This window comes from Monodelphis domestica, chromosome 1 (genome assembly GCF_027887165.1).
Source record: "Monodelphis domestica isolate mMonDom1 chromosome 1, mMonDom1.pri, whole genome shotgun sequence".
In the NCBI taxonomy this organism is placed as follows: Eukaryota; Metazoa; Chordata; class Mammalia; order Didelphimorphia; family Didelphidae; genus Monodelphis; species Monodelphis domestica.
In genome coordinates, this window is record NC_077227.1 from 424453889 (window position 1) to 424479757 (window position 25869).

Here is a 25869-nt window from a genome sequence, read left to right on the forward strand (position 1 = left end):
AAATTTAATAGTAACTTGCTGGGTAACTTTTTGCCTCTCTGGGCCAGTTCCTCATCTATTAAATAAAGGTGTTACATTACAGTAGGGGTTCTTGGCCTTTTTCGTGTCTTTTTTTTGACCTGCCTGATTCAGACAGGGCAAAAAAGGCTCTCAGCTAGTCTGTGGTGTCTGCTGTTCAACCCCCTAGGAAGTCCGGGGAAGCCTGGGGGCCTTTATGCAGTATAAATATGGGTGAATTTTCAGGGATCCATTAGAGAGATTCTCTATCTGGGATTTTCCTTCTTAGATGCCCTCGTTGAGATCCACTGGAAGAAAATTAAAAAAAAAATTTTTTTTTCTGTTTTGGACTGTCATGGGATACTCTGTTTCCTGTTGTATTTCCTTTACAAATCAAACCAGTTCATCTGAGCCAATTTATGCCCTGAATTGATATCTTTTGGATGGCAGTGATCATTAAGAATATGGAAGCTGACCTGAGCAGAATGGATTTTGCTTCCCTAGGATACTGGTGTCTCCTAGACTACATTATACAAGCTCATGTGTTTCCCCCTCCCCCTTTTTTAAACTTCTGAGCAGATCTAGGCTGCTTATCTTGTCATACTGAGTCCAGACAGCTCATCTGAGGTGCTTATGTACTGCAGGTCATCAGACAAGGTTTATCTGATGACCTAGAAATCTTGAGGAATCAACCCCATATATGTTATCTCCCTTTGGGACCTTTTGGGATATGCTTTCCTTTTTATGTTGGCCTGCTTGTCTGTGTGACAGATGAATTGGATCTCTTCTTGAATTTCCTAAGTGTTTAAGGAATCCTTGAAGAGATTCTGGATGCCCTCTGGTGTTTCAGAGATACAGATGAATCTCTCTTAACCTGTGCCGATGGGTCTCAAAAAGACTGGGCTGAAAGGACCAGTAGTACTCTAGCCCAATGTTGCTGCACAAGAACCAAAACCAAAGTGTTTTGGTTTTTTACTTGAAGGGTAAGAGGGAAATCTAGCAGTCTCCAGGTTCTTAATCCCTGTGGGGATAATGCTACATGTTCTGAGACTCTCTAGGGACTAGGTTTTCCCTCTGGGATGGGAAGCTTGATTTTCCTTTTTCCGGTTCTTTTCTTGATTGTCACTGCTTGGTAAAAGCCTTTGTAAACACCAAGATTAGTGGTATCCTATGAGAATTTTGTAAAATGATATCTGCTTGCTAAAATTGCGTAATCATGATTTTGGAAGTGAGTGTAATTACCAGGCCCGACAACTGTGGGAGGCTTATATCCTTGAAGAACAAGGTTAATTTTTGGATTGTTTTTGAACTACACTATGTGTCTTTTGCCAGAAAAGCACTCTGGTTGATTTGCTGGCGACAGCAAATGTTTAACTGAGGGGAGAGAAGAAGGGAAAGAGTTTCCTCATCGAAGACCAACAAAATAATTACGAGGTATTCTTAATGAGGTGTTAATCTAATGTAAAGATGCTGTTTGCACCCCGATTCATTTATGAGGTGCACACACCTATTCAATTGTGTCAATAAGGGAACAATATGATTGGTTGAATGAGCAAGTTAGTGATGGCTCTGTGGCCTTTAAATGGCTAAGCTCTGGAAGAATCTCGGCAGTTTGGGAGTAGAAGAGAGTCCAAGCACTGGAAGCTGCCTATGGAAGAGGTCTATGCTGAGGAGAGGAGGGGATTTCTCTCTTTCCTCCCTTCACTGGTCATGTAGCTTTGGGGGGTAGCCATTTTGTCAGCAGGAAACACTCATCCAGGGTCTGTGGGATGCCTGGCAGCAGAGAAGAGAGTTGGATTATGAAGAGGAACAGATTCAAAGAAATCCCCCTAGTAGAGAAGCTGTACCTGAGGAGAGCCCCTGTTAGGACCCTACAGAGAGGAGCTCCAGGCCGTACACATCAGGAGTAAGCGGCCTCCAATGTCACTACCACCATGCTCCAGATGTGTGCCCACTCTTCCTACGGACTCTGCTGGAGCTGTGTGAGTGTACCCCAGGATTACAGGGGAGCACTTTGTACCTACTCTTCTTACTCTGCTAGCTTAGCAAATGTCCTTGTTACGAGCTAACCGAATCCACTGGCTGCTTGTTAAGGACGGGTCTCCCGCAGGGGGCTTAGGAGTGTTAGAAGCAGGACCCCACAAGGTTACCCCAGAAGCAGCCATCCTCTGGGGAACCAATCCATGGAGGAGTGTGAGCAGGAGGGAGGAGCCCGCAGGGAGTGCTCTGCCATAAAGCCACACAATAAAGTTAGCTGGCCCTAAAACCCAAAGACCAGGCAAGATGTCAGGAAGTTAATGATTTTCAGAGCTGGGATCCAATCAGGATGAGTTGCCATAGTATGGGATGGAGAGAAGCTGGACCCAGTCGGCACAGTTTCCTCACAAGCAATTTTCCCAGGCACCTCACCAAAACCCTGGAAGAACACAAGGGGATTTGCATGCGCCTGGGAGGGGAAACAGTATAATGCGTATCCAATTAACAATAAGACCTGACATGCCTTTCGGAGGTGATTGGCATCTGATTGGCAGCCGGTCTCACTGTGGCATTTAAACAAGGTTTTAGATTAAGGGGGGAAATATTTGTGAAGGGAGAGAAAAGGGAAAGGTATCGTGGCAGGAGCCTACCTTCCCCCCCGAACGCAGCAAATCATACACATTCATGAGCCAAATGTGTCTGAGTTCATCTTTCACAAGCTGAGGAACAATAAACAGATGCAGGCGGGGAGGGGGGCCGCAGAGTGAACGCTGGTGGCTTGTTCTGCACACCCTCATGCTGGCCCCCTCCAATGGCATTTGGTGGCTAACAAGCAGCCTGAGCTCATTAATGGCTACATGAAGACCCAGGGCTGAGGGAGGCTGGGGGCAAGGGTCACACAGGCAGGGAGCTGTGCAGCTGAGCCTGGACTGGGAGGTGGGGGAGGGTGAAAGGCAAGGGAGCGACAAACAGATCTTGTTGGGCACAAAACCGAGGCAGGCAGAGGGGCCGAGGTCTCTGCAGAAGCACGTTTCTATCGGGGGCAATATCCTTTTTACTCTGTGGGTGTGGGTGTTGGGGGGGGGGGTCTCCTTCCCTGACTTCCATCCCTTTTCTACATCCTATTCTATGAGAGGAATGCCCATATGACCTTTGGGAAGTCATTCCCTTTTTTTTGGATTTAGTTTCCCAACCTGTAAAATGAAAGGGTTGGAATAGTTTATCTTCCAGGTCATTTCTAGCTCTAACTTCCTACGTGCTAATGCTTACCATCCTATGTTTCTAACATTCACTGCCCCTGCTTTTCCAGGATTAACATGCTAATTCTGATGTTTTATGTTCTGAGGTGCCCCCTAGCACCCACATCTGGGGGTTCTGTAAAGGCCTGTCACATGGGGCCTAAGAGGTTCTGGGGCTGCTCACTTGCTCTTGTGATGGATAGGAAACTAGCTAGTAGGGTGGAAATGATAAGAACCTTTTTGGGTTTGTTATAGATGAGAGGAAAGATGGGCATGATCTGATTTGCCCTTTCAATTTTGGTAAAGTGGATTTCAAAGAGTTCAGAAGAAACATAGGAAGGATCCCATGAAGTAAAGAACTTAAAGGGGATAGGAGATGCTTAAAAATGAAAATCTGAGAGGCAGGTAGGTGGCTCAGTATATAGAGGGCCAGACTTAGAGATGGGAGGTCCTGGGTTCAAGAATGGCTTCAGACACTTTCTAGTTGTGCAACCCTGGGCAAATCACTTAACCCCCATTGCGTGGCCCTTACTGTTCTTCTACCTTGGAACTTAGAACTGATTCCAAGATGGAAGGTGAGGATTAAAAAAAAAAAAGAATGAAATTCGGAGGTTTCTAAAGGGAAACAATTCCATGAGAATGAAAAAATAGATTTGATTGAAATCATCAATCTGGATTCACTGAGAACTCATCAATCAAACAGGGTTCCAAAAAGAAATGTGCAGAAAATGGCAGGAAGGCCAGTAATAGAAAAACTTAAGAGTGTGACCTGGTCTTATAAAAATGCTCTGAGAAGTGCCAATGCCAAGAATGAGCTGAGGCTAGTAAGAAAGTTGTTTTGTTTCATTTTAAAGTTCTATTGGGAGAAAAAGGAAGATGGAAGAAGGAATAAGACCTTGGGCTGAGGTGGATGGGACAAGGGTGATTGAAATCAGAGAGCAGGTGGAGCTGCTCATGTCTTATTTTGTGTGTTTCCTCTAGAAAGGAAATGAAGCCTTGTGCAAGAAATGACAGAACACAAATGACTGCCAGGGTGTTGATACTCAAGACAAGTAAGGAGACTGTAAGAGAGCTCCCTGGCTGTCCACAATGAATGCCATTCACTTGGCCCAAAGGAACAACATCTTTAGGACCTGAAAGAATTGGCAGATATGACTGCAGACTTCCTCTCCCTCTTCCTGATATGGGAAGGATCAGGGAAAACCAGAGAGATGCTTAAGGAAGGGAGAAGAGCCAGTGTCCCCACTGTCACAAACGGGAGAACAGACGACAAATTTTAGGCCAGTGAGCTTGACTTCACTTCCTGGAGAAATAACATGTAAGAAATGGTGATGAACATATAGAAAGGAAAAGGAAGAGCCAGTCTGGCTTCATCAAGCACAGGCCAGGACAGGCTCACCACATGTGCTTTTTGGACAAGATGACTACACTAACAGAAGAGGGGAATGCTGTGGATAGAGTTTACCTTACCTCTAGTGATGCTTTTAACAACATCTCTCCTCACGGACTAGACAATCACACAGGCACGTAGCAGGAAGTTTCTGGTAGAGATATCCAGGGATCTAGACCTGATTCTATTCTGTTTAACATTTTTAACCTTGATTTGGATAAAGGCATAGATGTTATGCTCGTCAAATCTGCTAACAAGAGGATGACAGAACCAAGATCTAATGGGATCTGGGGAGGCTAGGGCCATGCCGGAGGGGGCTGCTGTTTCCCCTCTCCACGGTGCCCGAGGACATTTTTTGCATGCTCTGCTCCTCTGTCCAGCCACCCAATGTGAGCACTTCTTCCCTCCATTCTCTGGGGTAATGCAGGGGGCTCACAGGCAGCCTGAGTCTTGAAAAGGCTCACCAATGCTGGGCGAGGGTATTGGATTGATTCTAATCAGATACGACATAATAGGCATAAATGTAAAGTTTCGCACTTGGGTACCAAGTGCCACCTTCACAAGTATCCGATGGGTCAGGCGAGGAGGGCGCTTGTTCTAGAAAGGCCTAGAGGCTCTGACTGGGCAGCAAGCTTGCTATGGATCATTATCATGATGTGGCGATGTGGCCTTGGATAGCGTTAGGAAGAGGGAGGCAACAGCTGCCTATGCTCTGTCCTTGTTGAGCCACATGGTGCCATTCTGGGTCTAAGAGTGTCCAGCAGAAGGCAATCAGGATGGAGATGAGCTTTAGACTAAGGAGGACTGGTTGAAGGTCCTGGGCATATTTGGTTTGGAAAAGAGAAGGCACAGAGAGGGGAACCGAATAGTTATTTTTAGATATCTGTGGAATGGTAGAGGGACTAGAAGGATCCATTTGTCCAAAGAGGAGTGATGGGTAGAGGTCACAAAGGGGCAAACTGAGGCTTGATGTCAGGAATGGTTTCCTAACGGTGCTGCTGGGGTTCAGGCATTCAGCCTGGTTGGGACCCTGCGGGCCACCCTGTCCCTGAGGATTTCTCAGCTGACAGACTGGAGTGGTTTGCCATTTCCTTCCCCTCACAGTTACAAGCATTCCAAGCAGCTTGGCTGAGCTGAGGCTTCTTCCTCCCTGGGGCACTGAGGCAAGGCTGGGGAACCATTTGTCCACTCTGGTCACAGGGGCAGAACTGCGGCTGCTGCGGTCCCTTCCTCCTCTTGGGATCTGTGATTTCCTCCTGCCCTGGAAAGCGATGGGGCTGACCGTGTCCTCCCGGAGCCCCAACGACCGACTGCAGCTCGGGTCTCAGAGGCCAAGCCCCAAACCCCTTCCTCCGAGGCTCCTAGCCCTGAGGACTTCCGTGCAGTCCTTTGTAACTAGAGCAGGGAACCTTAGAAACGGCGCCATCTCCTGGCCGTGGGGATTCCTGCACAGCGGGGCCGCATCTGGGTAAGGGCTCAGCTCCTCTTCTGCTACGTAAAGGCAGACTTGTCACTAGTCACAGTGAAAGCTAATTTACTTGGAACATTTTCTCTCTGAATCTAACTTGTCGGAACAAATGAATGTTTAGGGTCCCTCTCAGTTTTAACACTATGTTTTTTCTAGCCATTAAAAAAAATAATCCTTACAAAGTATCAATTACAAAGCAGAAGAGCCAGAAGGGCTGGACAATGGGAGTTAAGTGACTTATCCCGGGTCACTCGGCTAAGAAGTGTCTGAGGCCACATTTGAATTGAGGACCTTTTGTCTCCAAGGCCCAGTTCTCTATCTGCGGAGCAACCCAGCTGCCCCCTAACCCAGGCTTTAAGTGGGCATCTAGCTCTACCAGTCTATGTGAGAAATGTTATCAAAATAGATGATCTGTGATTAAGTCAGCATGGGGAGCTCCTGATATGGGAACTCCTTCTCTCAACACAGATGGCAGCTCATCCAGCTGCACCAGCCAGGGAGGAGAGCTTAAGGCACTTGCCCAGGGTCTGACACAGTTAATGTCAGAGGTGGATTTTGAATGCAGGTAATCCTGATTTTCAGGCCTTTAAGGCACTCCATTCAGAATGGTAGGCCCTAAAATGTTTGAACTAAAGAACAAATTTAAAAATAGAAGTTGCACTGCTTTCAAGCACAGTGTTTTTATAAGCTAAGAGAAGATGGAATCTAAGAAACAATATGAAATCTGTTAATTTTTAGAACATGAAATTTAGATCTGGATCTATAATAATGTATTAAACTTAAAAGTGCCTTGATAAAACATATAGTTAACCCTTAATTTACCCCGAATTGAAAGGCATATTAAAGAAATCCATTTTTCCTTGAGTTTAGTGGGAAAAAAATCAGCTGATTTCAACTAGATTATTAGTTCATAAATTGGCACTTAAAAATTTGCACAATAAGATATGACATTCTTTCTTCACTAAGAATCATGTATATCCAAATGGTTGGGATTAAAAAGAGTGAACATTTACTATTAGAGGGGGGGTAAGCTAATACAACTTCTCTTCTTTATTGCCCATCTGCTGCCACGATGAAACTTGTGCCCATGGATCACAAAAGCAAAAGCTCTTTAATGAGGCAAGATGGCATCATAGAAAGAGCCTGGGAATCAGGAGATTGGTCATATCAAGGACCTACAGTATGACTAGGCAAATTATTTTGCATCTCTGGGCCTCAGTTTCCTAATCTCTTTTAAAAAAGGTGGAAGGGAAATAATAGGACTAGATTGTTTAAAACCATGAAAGTTGAGAGCTGGAAGGAACCTTAGGGATCATTTAACTTCACCTCCTTGTCATACACATGAGGAACAGGTAGGGAAAGAGGCTTGGCTGAGATCTCTAATGTATTTTCCTGCTGTAATATTCTATGCCCTACTGTTTTTTGTTCCAAAGTCCTTTCTAGTCTCATACTCTTTGGCCCAAGATCCTTTCCAGGTCTAGCATCCTATGCTTTATGTTCTGGCTCAGTTATAATATTCTATGTTATGAGATCTATTCCAGTTGTAACATTCTGTGTTCCATATTCTAACCATCTTTGCTCCAAATTTTGTTCTGGCTCAACTGTACGATGACCTCTAATCCCAACACAAAGATTTTCTTATATATGCATTAGGACCCATAATCAATCAGCAATCTGTTATTGTGCCACTGGGCCAGCTTCATCCCAAATCCTGACAAAAAAATATCCCTTATTAAAGAAACATAATTTTTAAGGTCCAAACTTCTGATTTAAAAATAGAATTCAATATTTATAAGAATCAATGAGACTTCATTTTTTTATGTGCCACAATGGCATTTTCTTATAGATTTCAATTTTAATGAGTTATATATTAACTCAAAAGTTTGCTGTAGTAATTTGGTTTTCAGTTAAGTTAATTGAGATGGGTTGGCAAAATTGCCTGGTTTTTGCATATGGGCACTAAAATCCATCCTGAGCTTTGGCACAGCATTCTGAATGGAGTAAGACCATCCTGCTAGCCAAAGGTCTAAATTCCCAGTGAGTGCAGCAAATATTATTTGCACAGTACAATAGATTAGTCAGAGAGAAGCAGATCGGTCTTGAAATTAAAAGACACCTATGAATAAAGACCCAAATTCCTGTTTGAATCAACAAAGCCAGAGCACAAACAGTACAAATAAAAGCATACACCACAAGCTATAATAATGGCTGCCTGGTAGAGTAGTCCAGGCTTGTACCATGCTGGAAGCTAGCAGCTGAGGGGGAGGAGTCTTTGATGGGGAATGCTGGGAAGGCAGTAGCAATGAATGATGAAACATGACAGGAAAGGGGGGAAGTGTTCAGGGAGAGGGAAACTTGAAAAAATGGATATTATGAGAAGGCAGGTGGAGATGGGGTACATCTCTGGTGCAGAAAAATGGCAAAGCATGCTCCAGTAGCAGGCAGGCCATTGGCTCTTTATATCCATGGAAAAGCCAAGGTAGAAAAACATCCACATGTGCATCCCATGCTTTAGATTTGCTCAGCAAAGGCCAAGCCATGCACTAGAGACCACAGGCAGGGTCACCAAGCAGAGCTCAATGCTTAACATTAATGAACTCAGAGAAAGATACAGAGGAAAAGCGAGGGAGAGAGACCATTCAAAGGGAGTACAGAAGAAGAAGTTGTCAGAATAGCCAGAGAAAGGGTCCTCTTCCTGCTGATCATCGTCAGAGGAGTCTTCAGAGAGAAAGACTGTATAGTGTCTCAAGGGCTTTACCAGGCTAAAGGAAAGAGGAAAACAAAAGACAATATAAAATTAGGAGATGCCTTAATGAGAGTTAATTTTTGATAGTAGGAAAGGTGAGAAAGTGGAGGAGGTGAAATATAGGCTAGAAGAAGCAATCAACTTCTCCTTTACATGCCAGAATGTCTGCTCAAGGGAGGCCAGCCCTGTAACTAATGGGGGCACTTATCATCAGATTTGAGGTATACTCATCTTCTTCCAAGTGTCACCCTGGGGGCCCCAGGGCCACTAAAGCCTGGGTTTTGAGAAAGCTGAGTTTCCCTGAAAGGAGCCCCCCATCTCTAAACTCTGGAGCTGTGGCAGCTGTATTACATAATGAATATTTCTGATCAAGTTCCCAGTAAAGTTAAATTCTGATTGTTGAGTTACACTTTCCCACCATTATGGAAGTATATTATAAAACAGATATGCTTTTTAAATCTCTCTTTTTTTCTGGACTCTAAGATGCAATGAAATGTCAAAAAACATACAGTTAAAGAAAAATCGAGACATTTGACAAATTCTAATGCAATTTATACAAGGCATTATTTCCTCATCCATAAAGTGAGGTGTTTGTTTAAATCATCTCTAAGGTCTCTTACTGCTCAAATACTTTACATTAATGCCAACATTCCAGGCTCTGAGGTACTTCTCAGCTCTAATATTCTATATTCTAGCATTCTATCTTAAAGTCTAAAATTCTGTTTCAGTCCTAATAATCTATGTTCCAAGGGTCCTTCAAGTCTAAGAGTCTATGACTCCATGAGAACAAAGGGCACTTTAGGGAGTCAATTGGACCCCAGAAAGGGGAGTAGATTACAAAGAACTTGAATGTCTGGTTAGAGGTCCTGCTCCAAAGTGGTGCATGCACAACAACAGACCAACAAACAGCCAACCCTATGGAGAAGATATATGGAAAGGCAATTCTTTGCTGATTGGTGGTGGCTCTTTGGAATTCTCTCTCAGATGCCTCTTCAGAGAGTCTTTTTCATCTGTGATATGGTGATCAAATATTAATTATTATAAAAAATACATCTGCCTTGTCAGCCACCTATGAGCTCTACCTATAAACACAAACACATATACGGCATATATAAAATATCTTCCCAGTATATATGAATTATACACTGACCAGAACTCAAGCCAGACACTTACAGAGATATTTCCCTCCCACAGCTCCCAACACCTAGAGACAGAGACAGTGCCATGTTATGGAAAAACAGTGGAAAGAAGAAGAGTTTTGGGATCAGACTTTGCAATTATCAATCACACTTCAGTCACCAGCTATTTTTATATAATGGCTTTCTAGCCATTATAGCCTTGTGAAATACCAGGGAAAACTTTTCCCCCCTTTTGCAGAAAGGACTTTGCTCAAATCCCTTCAACTTATTTTTTTCTCATACAAGAGAGAACTTGGACCCTGGTTGGTTCTTTGTCTTTGAAGCAGGTCATGTTTTTGATTGAATACAGCCAGGGAGGAGTGATGTAGCCCAAATGAGAAGGAAAAAGGTCTGACCTAATAATAAAGGGTTATGGACTCATAGGACTGAAGAGCTGATAGGGGCCTTAAAGATCAAGTCCAGCCAAACAAATAGAAGCAGATCCCTTAAGCTGAACAGTGACTTAGAAAATCACAAATTAATATCATCTATGTTGTGTTGAATTTTTATTTATTTTGTTAAATATTTCTCAATTACATTTAAATCTGATCAGGAGTTGGGATGCAGTGAATTTGACATCTCTGATCTAGTCCAACTTCATCTTTGCACAGATAAGTAGGCAGGCATGCACAGATGAAGTGGCTCAACCAAAGATTCAGTAGCAGAGACTGAGTATGAGCCCAGTTCTTTTGATTCTAAATCAAATATTCTTTCCATTATATCAGCAATGCTGAACATTTCTACAGTGCTTGGAAGTTTATAAATCACTTTCCTCACAATATCCCCACAATACACATGGCTTATCCAATGATACATGGGTTGTGTATAGGAACCAGGGCTAGAACTCAGGTCTTTTCACTATACCAAAGATTCTTGCTGGGTCTTAATGAGGCATTCTCCTTTAGCTGGTCAAGTAAGCTGGGGCCAGCACTCATTAGAAGGAGGTTAGCCATATATTATCAGGAGACAACCTATTTCCTGTTTTACCACATGCCCAGACAGACTGGTGGAGCTGCCTGGTTCACCAGTCCCGCTGTCCATCTTGTTGCTGGGCCATCTGGCTTATTTTGCTCCTCTCAGCATCTTGTCTCATTCTGATTTATGATGCTCCTGCTTACTCCTTCACTTGGTGTTTTCTGTTCCCCCTTCATCTACCCATCACTAGATTTCACATATTGCAAGTAGTCTTCCTTCCCTACCCCAAGTTGGAGGCTGAAACAGCTGCCTGTTAACTCAATATCTCCCATAGACATAGATATGTCCACTGGAAGGTGCCCATCTCATCGAAGATATCCAAGTGCTATTGTATCTACTCTGTTCCTTTGCTTTTTTCCTGCTGTATGACCATAGGCAAGCTAATTCAGCCCTTTAGCATTAGTTTCCTCATCTGTAAAATGGAGATGATGATGATGATAATGTAATGTTGTTTCACAGAACCATAAGAATCAAGTGAGATAAGTAAAGAGCTTTGTGAACTTCAGATCACTCTCTCAATGTCAGCTGTTATTCTGTGAGAAACAGTATTAGGTTGTGGAATGAGCAATGAACTCAGAAGAGACTTGGATTTGAATTCTTCCTTTGACTTGTACTAGCTGAGTGTCCTTAGGCAAAACCTTTCTGAGCTTCAGCCCCATTTAGCAAATAAGGATAGTAATACCTATATCATAACTGTCTCCTCTCCAGCTTTACTGACTCAACTCCAGTTTAATACCTTATCTCTCACTGGACTATTATAATTTCCTCACACTTCCCTCCCTTATCTCACAAGGTTGTTTAATTCAATTCAACAAACATTTGTTGACAGATTCCTGTGTGTAAGGAGCTATATGAGACACTGGGCATACAAGGACAGAAACAAAACCCTCAAGATATTTATATTCTACTTCGGAGACAGTATATGTAGACAAATATAGAGATGGATATGTATGTGTGTGTGTGTGTGTGTGTGTGTGTGTGTGTGTGTGTGTGTACACACACTATATAGAGTAACATAAAATAAATTTGAATAGGACAGAGACAGAGATAGAGACAGAGAGGGAGAGAAGAGTCAGAAAGGGAAACTGAGAGAGAGGAGAGAGAGATTGAGAGAAGATAGAGAAAAAAGAGAGAAGAGAGGGAGAGTAAGAGGGAGGGAGGGAGGGAGGTAAAGGGGGGGGGGGGAGAGAGAGAGAGAGAGAGAGAGAGAGAGAGAGAGAGAGAGAGAGAGAGAGAGAGAGAGAGAGAGCATTAATAACTAAGGAATCAGAAAAGGTTACTTATAAAAGGAGATGGTGGGGGCAGCTGGGTATCTCAGTGGATTGAGAGCCATGCTTAGAGATGGGAGGTCCTAGGTTCAAATCTGGCCTCAGCCACTTCCTAGCTGTGTGACCCTGGGCAAGTCACTTGACCCCCATTGCCTAGCCCTTATCACTCTTCTGCCTTGGAGCCAATATACACTATTGACTCCAAGACAGAAGGTAGGAGTTAAAAAAAAAAAGGGATGGCATCACAATTGTGCTTTGAAGAAAGCTAAGGAATATGTGAGGTGGAGGGGAGGAAGGAGTGTATTCCAGCCATGGAGGGATACAGTTTCAAAGGTATTGAGGTAAAAGATGGAATGTCATATATGAGGGACAGTTAGTAGGTCAATTCAGTTTGACTGGAACAGAATATATGAAAAGGAGGAATGTGAAATAAAACCAGATAGGAGCCGGACTACAGAGGCTGCATTGTAGAGAGCTTTAAATACCAGAATGAAGACTTTGCCTCTTATCCTAGAAGATTTTTGCATCAAGAGGTGCTGAGGTCCAATTTTTGTTTTAGGAATATCATTTTGGCAGCTGTGTAAAAAGTGGATTGGAGAGGCTTTAAGAGAATGAAGGTAGACTATCTAACTAGGAAATTATAATAGCCCAGTTGAGAGATAAGAGTCTATCTCGCCTATAGAATTGAGTTAGTGCTGGCTGGAAATGAGACAGATAGAAAAGATGTCACAGAGGTAGACTCCACAAACCTGTAACTTATTAGGGAAGATGAAGGGGGAGGGGAATCAAAGATGATTCTAATGGTATGAAACTGGGGGGGGGGGGAGCTGATGATATCATCCAGAGAAATAGGGATATTTAAGGAGGGATTGATTTGGGGTGAAAATTCTATTTTGGACATGTGGAGTTTGAGATTTTGACATAGAATACAAATTGAAAAGTCTGGGAGGGGGCAGCTAGGTGGCTCAGTGGACAGATAGCCAGGCCCAGATATGGGAGTTCTTAGGTTCAAATCTGACCGCAGATACTTCCTAGGTGTGTGACCTTGGGCAAGTCACTTAACCTCCATTGTCTTACCCTTACCACTCTTCTGCCTTGGAACCAATATACAGTAGTTATTCTAAGATGGGAGGTAAGGGTTTAAAAAAAGAATGAAAGAAAAATCAAGGAGGCAGCTAGTTGGTAATATGAGAGTTCAGGTGAGAGATTAAGGCTCTCATATATAGATCATATAGATATGAGTTATATAGATAGACATGATATCTGAAGCCATGGAAGTTGATAAGATTACCAAAGAAAAATATATAGAAGGAAGATGAGAGGGCTCAGAAATTTGGGAGATGGCCAAAAAGTGGTTGGGAGAACGATGATTCAGCAAACTGAGACGTCAAACAGGCATGAGGAGAACCAAGAGCAAACAGCATCATAGTAGCTTAGTGAGGAAGAAGCTAATGTCCAAGAGGAAGGAAGTGGCTAATAGTGCTCAATGTGGCAGAGAAGTCAAGAAAGATGAGGAATGATAACAAATCATTGGACTTACTAGTCAAGAAAATGTTGGTATCCTTGTAGAAAGAAGCTTTTGTCTTGGGGTGGGGTTGGAAGGCAAACTGCAAGGGATAAAGAAGTGAATGGAAGGGGGCAGCTGGGTAGCTCAGTGGATTGAGAGCCAGGCCTAGAGACAGGAGGTCCTAGGTTCAAATCTGACCTCAGCCACTTCCTATCTGTGTGACCCTGGGCAAGTCACTTGACCCCCATTGCCTAGCCCTTACCACTCTTCTGCCTTGGAACCAATACACAGTATTGACTTCAAGACAGAAGGTAAGGGTTTAAAAAAAGAAGAAGAAGAAGAAGAAAGAAAGTGCTGTGAAATGGGGAGTAGAGAACCAACTAGGAACAAGACAAGAATCACTAGGAAGCAGTGAGAGCCCAGTTGAAATCAGATAGCAGAAATGAAAAGCCAGTTGATATGGGAGAGACTCTCTCTAAGAGAAACCAGCAGCATGAGAGTAGGTATAGAGAAAGCAGATGGTAGAAGTAACTCAGGTTTGGGGTTTGGCAAGGTGAGACAAAATCAAATGAGATCATATATGTAAAATACTTGGTAAAAATAAAGTGCTATGTGAGTGTGACCTCTTAGTGTAACTACTCCCAGCTCAGCATAGGATGACCAGGTTAGTGTGGAGATAATTTTCAGGAGAAAGAATATCTCTTCACTCTATTTTCAGTAAGTCAAATAATAATAGTAATAGTAATAATAACCACTTCCACTAAAGTTCATCAATCAGGGAAGGCTTCTACTGTGGTCTTGGTGACAGACTATGTGTTTATCATCCAGTGACCAGCTTAGTTAAGCTCAGAGAATCGTACCACTAGAGGTAATGAATATTTTTGGCCAAAACAATTCACAAGGACTATCCACTGGGGAGTGGAAAAGCTGTGATTTGTGTTGGTGAAATACCCACATGACTACAAGTCAAGGATCCCTGAAGTAAGAAATAATAGTTCTCATTTACATCACATTCACAGTTTATAAAGTATTTTCCTTACTAGACAATGTGAGCATTATTGTGACCACTTTACAGTTAAGCAAGACAAAGCTCAACAAGGTGGAGTGACTCACCCAAAGCACATGGCTAGATTCCAGTCAATTCTGGATTTCAAGATTTCAAGTCTGGTGATGATTTCATGTGGCCATGCTGTTGTTATATTCCAGGCAAACTGGGCTTCGGCTGGCACTGTGCCATCTTACTCTATGCTTCTGCTCCTACGGTTCCCTATGCCATTCACCTATCCCACAATCTCTTTCAAAATGTAATTCAACCTGTTCTAGGAAGCCTGCTCTGATACTCCCCAGTCAGAAACAATCTTTCCTTCATCCAATCTCATGGTTTGTATTGCTCTAGAGCTCCTTATTGTTCATTCTCAACTACTGTAGAGTAATTACATATTACTGCATGCTTGTATATATGCTACATAAGGATAGGGGCCGTATCAATTATCTCTGTATCCCCCCCCATTATCCAGCGCTTAGCTCTGTACGTAGAAGGCACTTTATAAATAGTGTTTGAATCAATGAATGAAAACAGAGTGTCCAGAAAAAGGAGGTTAAATTATGTTAGAAAAATCAGTTGTCAGATAAATATATCCTGGTTAGATCATAGTTGGTGATATCTTTAATTCTGAGTATCACATTTAAAACTGATGGCATCAAACTGAAATGCAGAAGAGGTAAAAGGTAAAAGGACTCAAAAGCACACCATTTGAGTTAGCCTGGGGAAGAGGGGGCATGGTAGAGATCTATGAATTTCTGAAGGGCTGTTATAGAATAGACTTGTGTTTCAGCCATAGAGAGCAAAACTAGGAGTAATGGTATTAGCTACAAGGAGGATGATTTTTGGCTTAATACAACAGAAAGCTTCCTAGCTATTAGAGCTAACCAAAATGAGAATACTGTAAGGTCATGAGTTCCTTGACTTTGGAGGTCTTCAAGGAGAGGCGGGACTATGACCTCTTGCCAGGGATATTTTGGAGAGGAGCAAGGAATGCATTTATAGGTAGAGGTTAGAGGTCTTTGAAATCTCTTCCTTCTCTGATGATCAATTCTTTAGGAAAGAATGTATGACTTGTGGTTGGGTCAAATTAAATGAAACACTTCAACAGGATTCAAATTCATTCCAAATTCTTGACAGGGAACATTTTCTGATTAGTTTTCTCTCCTAATTTGGGGGTGGATTATGGATAACAGCTTGCCAAATTTGCTAAACTCAAACTGTTTACTAAACAGTTTGTAAACTAAAAACTGTTAACAAATTCAGAAAAGAATGACAGCAGAGTCCTTTTCCTGTTGAACTAGACTTTGATATCACAAGTTTGGGATTACTAAAGAAATTAACATGCTTACCCACATTTTTCTGATACTGGGAGAAAAAAAGAGACTTGTAACATTCTTTATTATGGTTTTGTTATCAATTCACCATCTAGTAACACTTGCTGCGAGTCATTCTCTTGGCTGGATCAAAGTCAGAATAGGTTATAAGCACTCTCCCTGAAACCTTAAGATGTATGGATGATGGGAATGGGAGCCTGGCAAAGAGGTACAGTATAGTAACAAGAGCACTGGAAGTTAGGAGGACAGGTGTTTAATCCTGATAACCATTAACTTGCTCTGAGACCTTAATCAAGATACTTATTTTCTTTGTTGTTCAGTTTTCCCATTTACTAAATCCTTGGTTACCGAGAGACTACTACTACTAAATAAGAGATTGATCTACATTGCCTACAAGGTCTTTTCTAAATTTAAAAGCCTACAATTTTATGAAAGAGTTTCATGAAAGAGTAAATGGTTTGTTTTTCACAGGCAAAAAGAAACTGTCACATAAGGCTATGGCAGCTAGTCAAGTCATAGTTTAAGCACTATAGTCTTTGCTGAGTTGTTAAAACCAGAATAGAATGTTAGAGCTAGAAAAGACCTTATTAGAACACAGTGTTCCATTCTCTCCAGCAATTTTGCATCCATGTGGAATAATCCTGTTATCTGAAATGCCTTTCCTTCATCTTTGAAGTATATTGGTTATAAATTATAGACTGGATGCTTATAAACATTTTTGTTTGCTACTACTATTGTTAAATTTAACTACTACTTATTTTGAAGTTTGAACTTTTTTTTCCATTTATTCTTCCCTCCTGACCATCCTCTTGGTCAATATTTTGTTGTCTGTGCTTGAAAGTTTTGGACATTTTTTCATATATTATTTTCTGCATTCCAAAACAGAAGTCTTTTTGATTTGTTAAGTTCTTCTAGAAGACCTTAAGTACTTTTGCACATCAGATCTTCATGGTCAGTTGTTTAGGCTTGTATAAAAAATTAATATATTCTTCTAAGGTGGTTGCTTTTTTCTTCTCTTCTGCTAAATGTTCTTCCACTTCAGTGTTTTCATTTTCCAAACCTGTAATTCTCTCTCTCTCTCTCTCTCTCTCTTTCTTACACACACACACACACACACACACACACACACACACACACACACACACACACACACCTTTTACTTCTTTGGAAAGATTTTCATTATGTATTCAATTTTTCCTACTCTGCTGTTTGTATTTTAAAATTTTATGTTGAGAACTCTGAACTTTTGACATTTCCAAGTTCTTTCTAGAGTTTTATTTCTCTTTTGAATCATTATGGAATTTCTTGCAGTTGTTAATGATATCTCAGGGATTCATAGGATTCTGTCTTTTATCAGGTTGTACTGGTTTATTTTACTTTACATAGTTTTTGTTTGTTCTGAGGTTTTTTTCATTTTCCTCCTGGGAGTTTGTTGGCTTGTGTATCTGTTTTTATTCAGACCTTTCCTCTTGATTCTTTTGGTGTATCAGCTGTATTTATTGTATTTCCTATCTTTGATTTTGGGGCCCCTTTCCTTTCAGAAGGAAAGGACTCCTGAGGCTGTACAGACTTCCAAGGCTGGGCTGCTAAGTAGCATTGATTTCCTTATATTAGTAGATACGGTGGCTGGTCAGGCCTGTTACTCTCTGCCCTGAGTTGGCTTTGAGGAAAGAGGACCTGCCTTGGTTGAATTTCTAGTTAGGCCCAGGATTCCCCCCAACCTGCGGCTCTTGAGTACTACAGAACACATTTTAACTACATGATATTCTTCCATATGTTCTTCCATTCTTTCTTGCACATGATTGGGCAGAATCAGTGTATCCCACTTCTTAGAGAGTCGGGGAAGGGGATGTGTTTTAGGCAATGTCACTAGCATGAGAGATCTCCATCAGCCGACTGAATCCCAAGCCCATGAGCTTATCCATGCTTTTTGTGAATTACAGTGCTCAGTGCAGTAAGCAGTAGATTCACTGGGGGTTAGTTTCATTGAATGAGAGCTCTAAGTAGAAAAGTTCTTTTAGGTTACTTCATGAAATGATTCCTTGTGTGGGGGTTGGGTGGGTTCTTTTATCTTACCTGGTGCAGTTAGCTATCATTACTCTGTATCTGGTACACACTTCCTTTCTTTTGAGGTTGGGAGAAGTTTGTGGAAAGTGACTATTTGACCTTGTCGCTGGCTACATCCTAATCCCTTCCTTTGATAGGTGAGGAAAACAGTCCCAGGGAGGTAAGAAAATTGTGTTTCAAGGCTTTGGTTGGGTTAATGGAGTTAACTCTGAAATGATCTAATGAAGGGGAAAGGAAGGAAACAATGAAGTTATCCCATAGAAAGTAATCCACATTCATTCATTCTACTTTTATTATGCACTTTGTGCTGTGTGTTAAGGGGTGTGTAGGTTTGATAGGACAAGATCCTCACTCTTTAAGCTCACTGTCCAAAAGGGGAATAAGGACAATCATTGATAATTATAATATATTGTAATCTATAATAAATCTATAATAAATGTGTTTATGGGGTGTAAAAATGTGAGGGACAAGGTGGTAATGAGAGGGGAAGGCCATTACCAAATGAAGGAGGCAGAGCAGGGAAGGCTTCCTAGAGGAGGTGACATTTGGATTACGCTTTCAAGCAGGAACTTTGCTGGTATGATGTCAGCCTACCTTGATCTGCTTCCTTGGGGATAGGGGTAGAGAAAGGAGAGAGATCAACACCCCATCATTGACATCTAAAACAATAAAGAGAGGTGTTGTGGGGCTTTTCCTTTCTCTATTAATACCAAGGTGAGTTTTAAAAATCAACTTATTTAAATTCAGCTCCTGGTGCTAGTCCCTAAAACATACAGTCAGATATTTGTCAGAGATAAAGGATGAACCACTGACGACGGCCAAGTTTAAATTTTTTATTAGCTTAAGGCAGTGGAATCGGGTAGGGTGTGTGTGTGGGAAGCATCTATTCTCTCATTAACCCAATTCAGCTACTACCCTGCAGTCTGCCACCCACCACTTGCTTGGATTTTATACACAAAGAGCTGTCTGTGAATAGGCAGGTCACAGGGAGCCCAGCTCCACAGCGAGTGCTGCCGTTGCCTTCCAGGGGCAAAGCAAAGCTTGCTGTCCATCAGCGCGCCAACCCTCATCATCTCCACATGACTGCCCCAGCCTCTGCCTACCTAATCTCTTCGCCGAGTTCCCATGCAGATGACTTGCTGATCTCTTTCTAATGTTTAGTTTAACATGTCTCCCGTTAGCCCCGGCATATGACAGGAGTGACAGCCGCGGCTGTTGCTTTTAAAATATCATGTCAGCCACACAGCGCCACCGAGCCGGGGATGTGCTCCGTGGTGCTCGGCAGCGCCGTGATCGCACAGGTTTATTTTTTAATGAGGACGATCTGCATCTCGGGAGTTTTTTTATGTGTCAGGATGCGTGGACAAATCGTCGGCACATCACACTGGCCCGAAATGAAATGCTGACAAATGTAGGTATTTCAAATTTAATTGACACTTAAATGTACTTGAGATAAAAAAAAAAATCCAGAGAACGGTGGGTCTCAGGCAGTAATGAAGGGGATTCTATAATCATTTTTTAAAAAAAGGATTATTTCATTCCCTTGTGAGGAATCTTTAATTTGTATATACATTAGCAACTTTGGCTCCCCTCTGATTACGTGTCCCCTAGAATCTTCGTTTTTAGCTCCCATTTCTAATGTGTTTTCAGAATTACAAAGTACATTTCTCACAGCAGCTCTAGAAAGTAGGCAGTGCAAGCCCTGTTATTCCCATTTTATAGATGGGGAGACTGAGGATCAGAGAGATGAAGTCTTTTACTCAAAGTTATATAACTAGCAGGTGTTAGAACAGAGTTGGGAGCCAAAATAGTCTGATTCTAGTTTTAAAACTATTCTATGATGCCTACAGCACCAGATATGCAGGGCCATTTTGGTAGGCTGGACTCAGGTCTGGCTTTGGGGCTTGAAATCCTCAAAATGGCTTGGTAGAATTCCAGGTTTCTCTTGGGTTAAAGGTATAGGTCATGACCATGGAATGCAATGGGACACTTCTTTATAACCAGTTTCTGGAGTGCTTTATGCTTTCCTCATAAATTAGCTCAGTGAATGAGGTCACAATGAGGACACCGAGGCCCAGACAGGTATAATGACTTGCTTGGGGTTGCACAGATAGGAAGTAGCAGTCAGGATTTGAATCCAAGTGTCCTGACTCCAAATTCCATCCATAATCTTTCCTCACATCATACTTGAGTTTCTATTAGACTGACCTCTCATCAGGTGAATAAACTCTTTGAAGACAAGACCTTTGATAATTTTCATCTATGTATCTCCCCCCCATGCCCCATCCTGTGTATTTTGCCTATAACTTATCCTTAAAAAAATAATGAACTGATTATTCAAGAAGCAAGGAAGGTTTCTATTTCTCTTCCGTCTCCAACTTAGCTATTAGCCAAGTACCTTAGCAGAACATTAATGATATATTTCCCCTTCCACCAGAGACAGAAGCATAACAGAGAAGATAAGGTCCAACAGGAATCCAATTCCCATTGATAGAAGCCCTGGATGGCTGATGATGCAGACCTGTCACCATGATGACCTAATCATAGGAAGATGGAGTCTCTGACGCAATGGGGAAAGGCTTCACTGAGAGCTCACTCTCATTACAATAGACCACCGAATCACAGAATATCAATGTTTGAAGGGACATCAGGGGTCATCTGGTCTAACTCTTGAGCAATCAACTCCAGTGGCTTCCTATTACTTCCAGGATAAAATACAATGCAGGCTCGCCATGCTACAAATTTGATCCTAGAGGCAACGGGAAGTCATTGGAGCCAACTGCACAGATGACTCCTGAGGTTACTTCAAACAGTGAGATTCTGTGATTTGTACAGGACCACTTAGCATGGCCAGCATCGAAGAAGGTGCTGAACTCCATGAGTACACAAAGTGGGATCTCAGTAGCACAGAGGAAAAGGGAGCTGCGCAAATCCAGAGATAATTCCATCCCAAATGGATTACTTGTGCCTGACCTGTGGTAGAGCCTTCAGAGCTCATACTGGACTGATCAGTCACAGCCAAACACACTAAATCTCTCACTCTAACATCGTGATATCCTTGATCTTTGAAAACTGAAGATGAACAGTAACAGAATAAAATATAAAGTGTTTAGCTCTGAAAACCCTTCTTGACCTAGCTTTCCAGCTGTACTAGATAATGCTCTTCCCACACTCTGATGTTGTCAAACTGGCCTTCTCTCTATTCCTCACACATGAAGTTCCATTTTCCATCTCTGTGCCTTTGCCCTGGCCATCCCTATCCCTGGAATGCACCCCCTCCTCACCTCCTCAGAGTCTTTCTTCCTTTAAGATGCAGCCCAGGAACTATCTCTATGAAGTCTCTCCTGATCATCTCAACAGCCCCCTTCCACAATACCTTGTATTTATTTGTATTTCCTCCCTTCCTATTGATGCAGTATCTGCTTATATATTAACTTTTGGTCCCTTCTTTCACCCTCGCTGTAAGCTCTTTTTGAGCAGCAATTGTTTCTTTCTGTGTACCTGAATGCCCATTGTCTAACACAGTGCCAACCACGGAGTACTTAAATGTTTGTTATGCAGGAAACTATTCTAGAGCACCGTTAACAAGTGACCATCCAACCTCCACCTGAACTCCTTGGGTTGATTCTAATTTAGAAGGCCTGATTTTTCCTCAGTGATCTGAAACCTGTCCCTCTGCAATGTTTACCCACTGCTCCTAGCCATGCCTTCTGGGACCAAGAAGAACAAGTCTGTCTTCTTTCCCACCACAGCTCTTCAAATACTTGAGGACAGAAATCATGTCTTTTTAACTAGACCTCTAATATCTAGGTGGTGCACTGGGTAGAGTCCTGGACTTGCTGGGCAAGTCACTTAACCTCTCTTGGCCTCAATTTCCTCACCTGTAAAATAGGCATAATAATAGCAGCTACCTCCCAGGACTGTTGGGAGAATCAAATGAGATGATATGTAAAGCATGTAGCAAACCTCAAAGCATTATGTAAATGTTAGCTGTTACTCTAGTTGCCCTGTGCTGGATGTGATTTGGGTCCTTTAGCAATGTCTTTCCTAAAATGTCATACTTAGAACTTGACATAATATTTCAGAGCCTTCTTTGTTCTGGACACTAGGCTTCTTTTAATGTGGTCTGATATCCAATGAACTCTTTTGACAACTGCATTAAGCAGTTGCCTCAAATTGACCCCCTCAGTCCTCGAAAAGCAACCAGGAGTTCTTCCTGTAAGAATGGCACCTCCACCCTTGCCTTACGCAGCTCAATTTTTGAGCCTACATGAAGAATTTTGCATATATTCCCTTTCAATTTCATTTTGTTAGCTTCGGCCCACTATTTTTTTGCCTCTTGAATAGAGCCAGAGTGTTGTTATTTAGTTTGTATATTAGATTTGTAGTCAGAAGACTCAGGTTTGAATACTCCTTCTGGGCAAGTTACAACCTTTGTGGTCCTGTTTTCTCTGTAAAATGAGGAGTTTGGATTAGATCATCTCTAAGGTCCTTTTCAGCTCTAAATCCCCTGATCTTTTTGGATCCAGATTTAGTCATCCAGCATGATAGCTACGTGGCCAAGCTTCATGTCAGCTGTGATTCTGGCTCCTTGTTGGTACCAGGCCGGCTCTTTACTCTGCTGTGACAGATTTGGGGGCTTTCGACTACTCTGCTAGAAAACCCCTTCCTTCTGGCAGCAGCTTGGGGCCCATGGCCATGGTAATTGGAGGCTACTGTTGGACCAATGAAGCCAAAAGGCTGAGGTAGTTCTAATTCTGGGTTAATGAGTTCGGCTAGCACAGGAGAAGCAGCTTTCTCTCTTTGAGGCTGTGTCATTATGATTTCTGTTAAGTCTTGCATAATTTCCAGAAGAGTAACACACGGAGGCTGGGGAAGTGATGGCAGCTTTAGCCAGGCCAAAACCTTTTTGACTTGTTAATTGCCCTTCTGGCCTTCTGCTCTTGCATGTTAACAACCAGCCTCTTGGCGAGCCCTGGAAGGCTGCCAACCAAGGGCCTGGAAGAGCGATGGGCTGTTGTATTTTTGCCTAACCGACCTGCCGTGCTGGGGGGGCCCAGCTGGCATCATGGAGACACACTGTAGGCCATGGTGGTAGGAAATGCTTCCGGAGAACCAGAGGGACAGGAGGTGGGGGTGTGATCTTTCAACACATTCCACTTGTCCTGGCTGGGGCTGCAAGACTTCAAGCATGGAGGTCTGTCTGTTTGCTGAGGTGTTGTTGCTTGACAGTTACATTGGGGGTACTGTCCCAGCTGTGGCTTCCTGGGGGGCTTCCACATTGACTGAATGGGGGGATGGGGAAAGATGAGAATGAACTCATCATGGTCTCCATAAAGCTCAAGAAAAAAACAGAATTCTAGGGATGAGGGTGACTATCTTAGCAGTCACTAAGCCTACCAGTGTGCTTCCTTAAATGTGAGCATTTGCTTATATAAATACATGTTAAATGACATATGTTTACGTAAATATGTCCCTGACATAAACATATCAACTATGATGCACAAACACCAATAATATTGAATTCTCCTAAATGACTGAGTAATCACTAAGGCATTATTTATGAGAAACTTGTCTGAATAGATTTTGATTCATGTGATAGAATAATACCTTTCCTAGAGACTTCCTATAAAGATTCTTCTAAGAATGGGAACCCTGGGCTTTGAAAGGCTGGAACATGAGCCTCAGAAGGTTTCCCTTTCCTTGATGAAAAAGCTGGGTGTAGAGGTTGGATGATGGAGATTTGACCTGATGTGCTTGGATCCAGAAGGCAGAAATAGGAGACTAGGGTAAGTTATAGAGAGAGACTGAGGCTCAATGTAAGGACAAATTTCCTAACAATTGTCTCTGACCCAAAGTAGAATGGGCTCCCTCATCCAAGAGTAAAAAAAAACCAACAGCAACTCCATTTTATAGATGGTAGAAAGGAGAAGACCAGAGGTAGAAGGAGGAGCTGTTCCACATTTTTTCTCTGTTCTGGGCACATAGGTAGGTTAAAACTTTAGGGATTTTGGGAGAAGGTATCTAGAGATAGAAACCAGAGCATCATAGAATCCTAAAATGCTTGAGCTGGAAGAGTCTCTAGAACAGAGAACAGAAACCATTCTAGCTGAAAGGGCTATAGAAGGATTCAGCTGAAAGTAAAGTTGGGCTACAGAATGTTAGACCTGGAAAGAGCATGTTAGATATGATGTTTGAACAGAAAGGGCCCTTGCAAGACTGGGTGTTAGAGCTGGAATGTACTGCATAGAATGTTGGAGTTGCAAGGGCTCTTAAAGACCAGCCAGTTACACCTTCATTTTACAGAAGAGGAACTGACCCTGAGAGACGGAAGTGACAAGCCTAATGATACACAGGTAGCTAGTGTATGGCAAAGCAGAGCTAGAACCTAGGTTTTCTCTCTTAGGCCAGAACTCTTTCTGTTACAATATGCCATCTCCTATATGAACTGTCTACCTGGGGCTTGCATGGCAACAACCATTTCCTTTTTCTTTTGGGATTTTCTAGCAGTAGAACATAAGTCTGTTTTCAGGAGCAACTTAATGCTCCCCACCACAGGTCAGAAGCAGTTCTGAGTCTTATACAATTCTTCTCTCCATACCTGGCATCCTCCCCTGGCTTCTCCTTTCCTTCCATATGAACTATTTGTGGATCTCTCAGGAAAGGGCGCCCTTTTGGATTATAAGGCCAGTCAGCCAGTCAATAAACATGAGACACTTACTATGTGCCAGACACTGTACTAAGTATTAGGATTACAAATAAGAAAAAGAAGATTTGTCCTCTGGAACCTACAATTAAAAAAAAATAGTTTTTATTGTTGCCTTCTAGTTATCCCTGATATTCCTCTCATTTTTCCTCTCAGAGATCTAGCCCATAATAACAAATAGTATTTTTAAAGGGAAAAAGGAGGGAAGTCATCTCAACTGATGAATTCATTGAAAAAGTCACAAACTTGTGCAATGTGTAATAGCTGCAGACTTCCCACCTTGAAGGAGTGCCGAATTGGGGAGATCTTTATTTCTGCTACATTTGCTTTTGACTTTTTGTATGTGTGGTTAGTTTTGTATTTACAAGTCACAGTTATTGCATATATTGTTTTCTTGGCTCTGCTTAGTTCTGAATCAACTCATGTACCAATCATATATGTTGTTTCTTATAGTACAGTAATACTGCATTACATTCATGTACCATAATTGGTTTAGCCACTTCCTAATCAATGGGCATCTACACTGTTTCCCATTCTTTGCTATCACAAAAAAATGCTGCTATAAATATTTTGGTGTATTCTGGAAGCTTTCTTCTTATCAATGGCTTCCTTGGGGTATAAGTCCAGGAATTGCATCTCTAGTTCAAAGTTTAAAAAAATAAATATTTTAATTCATATAGTTCAATAAAAACATTATTTGCATAATTCCAAATTGCTTTCCATAATGGTCATACCATTTCATAACTCTGCCAATCATGTATTATTAGTGTGCCTATCACTCCACAACTCCTCCAACACCGACTTCAGCATTTTCTGCTATCTTTGCCAGTTTGCAAGGTTTGAGGTGAATGAGCTCACAATCTAAAGGAGGAATATAATACATAGGAGGAAGCTAAAAACCAGAGGGGTGGACGACATGATACTTGGTATATGGTCATGATGGAGTCCAGTCCAAAGGGACAGTTGGATGGGA

The 25869-nt window shown here is 42.1% G+C and overlaps 1 protein-coding gene across 5 annotated transcripts in view; it reads right to left on the reverse strand.

The window, feature by feature from the left end:
* DENND1A (DENN domain containing 1A) overlaps positions 1-25869 on the reverse strand; it is a 728196-nt gene that overhangs the window by 4728 nt on the left and 697599 nt on the right. For 3 of the 5 annotated variants that reach the window (XM_007474630.3, XM_007474629.3, XM_056812115.1), the window contains one exon: positions 8707-8832. The exons of the other annotated variants lie outside the window; for them this stretch is intronic. In XM_007474630.3, coding sequence (XP_007474692.2) covers positions 8707-8832 — 126 coding nt within the window. The remainder of the gene's footprint in view (positions 1-8706; positions 8833-25869) is intronic. 5 annotated transcript variants of the gene reach the window in all.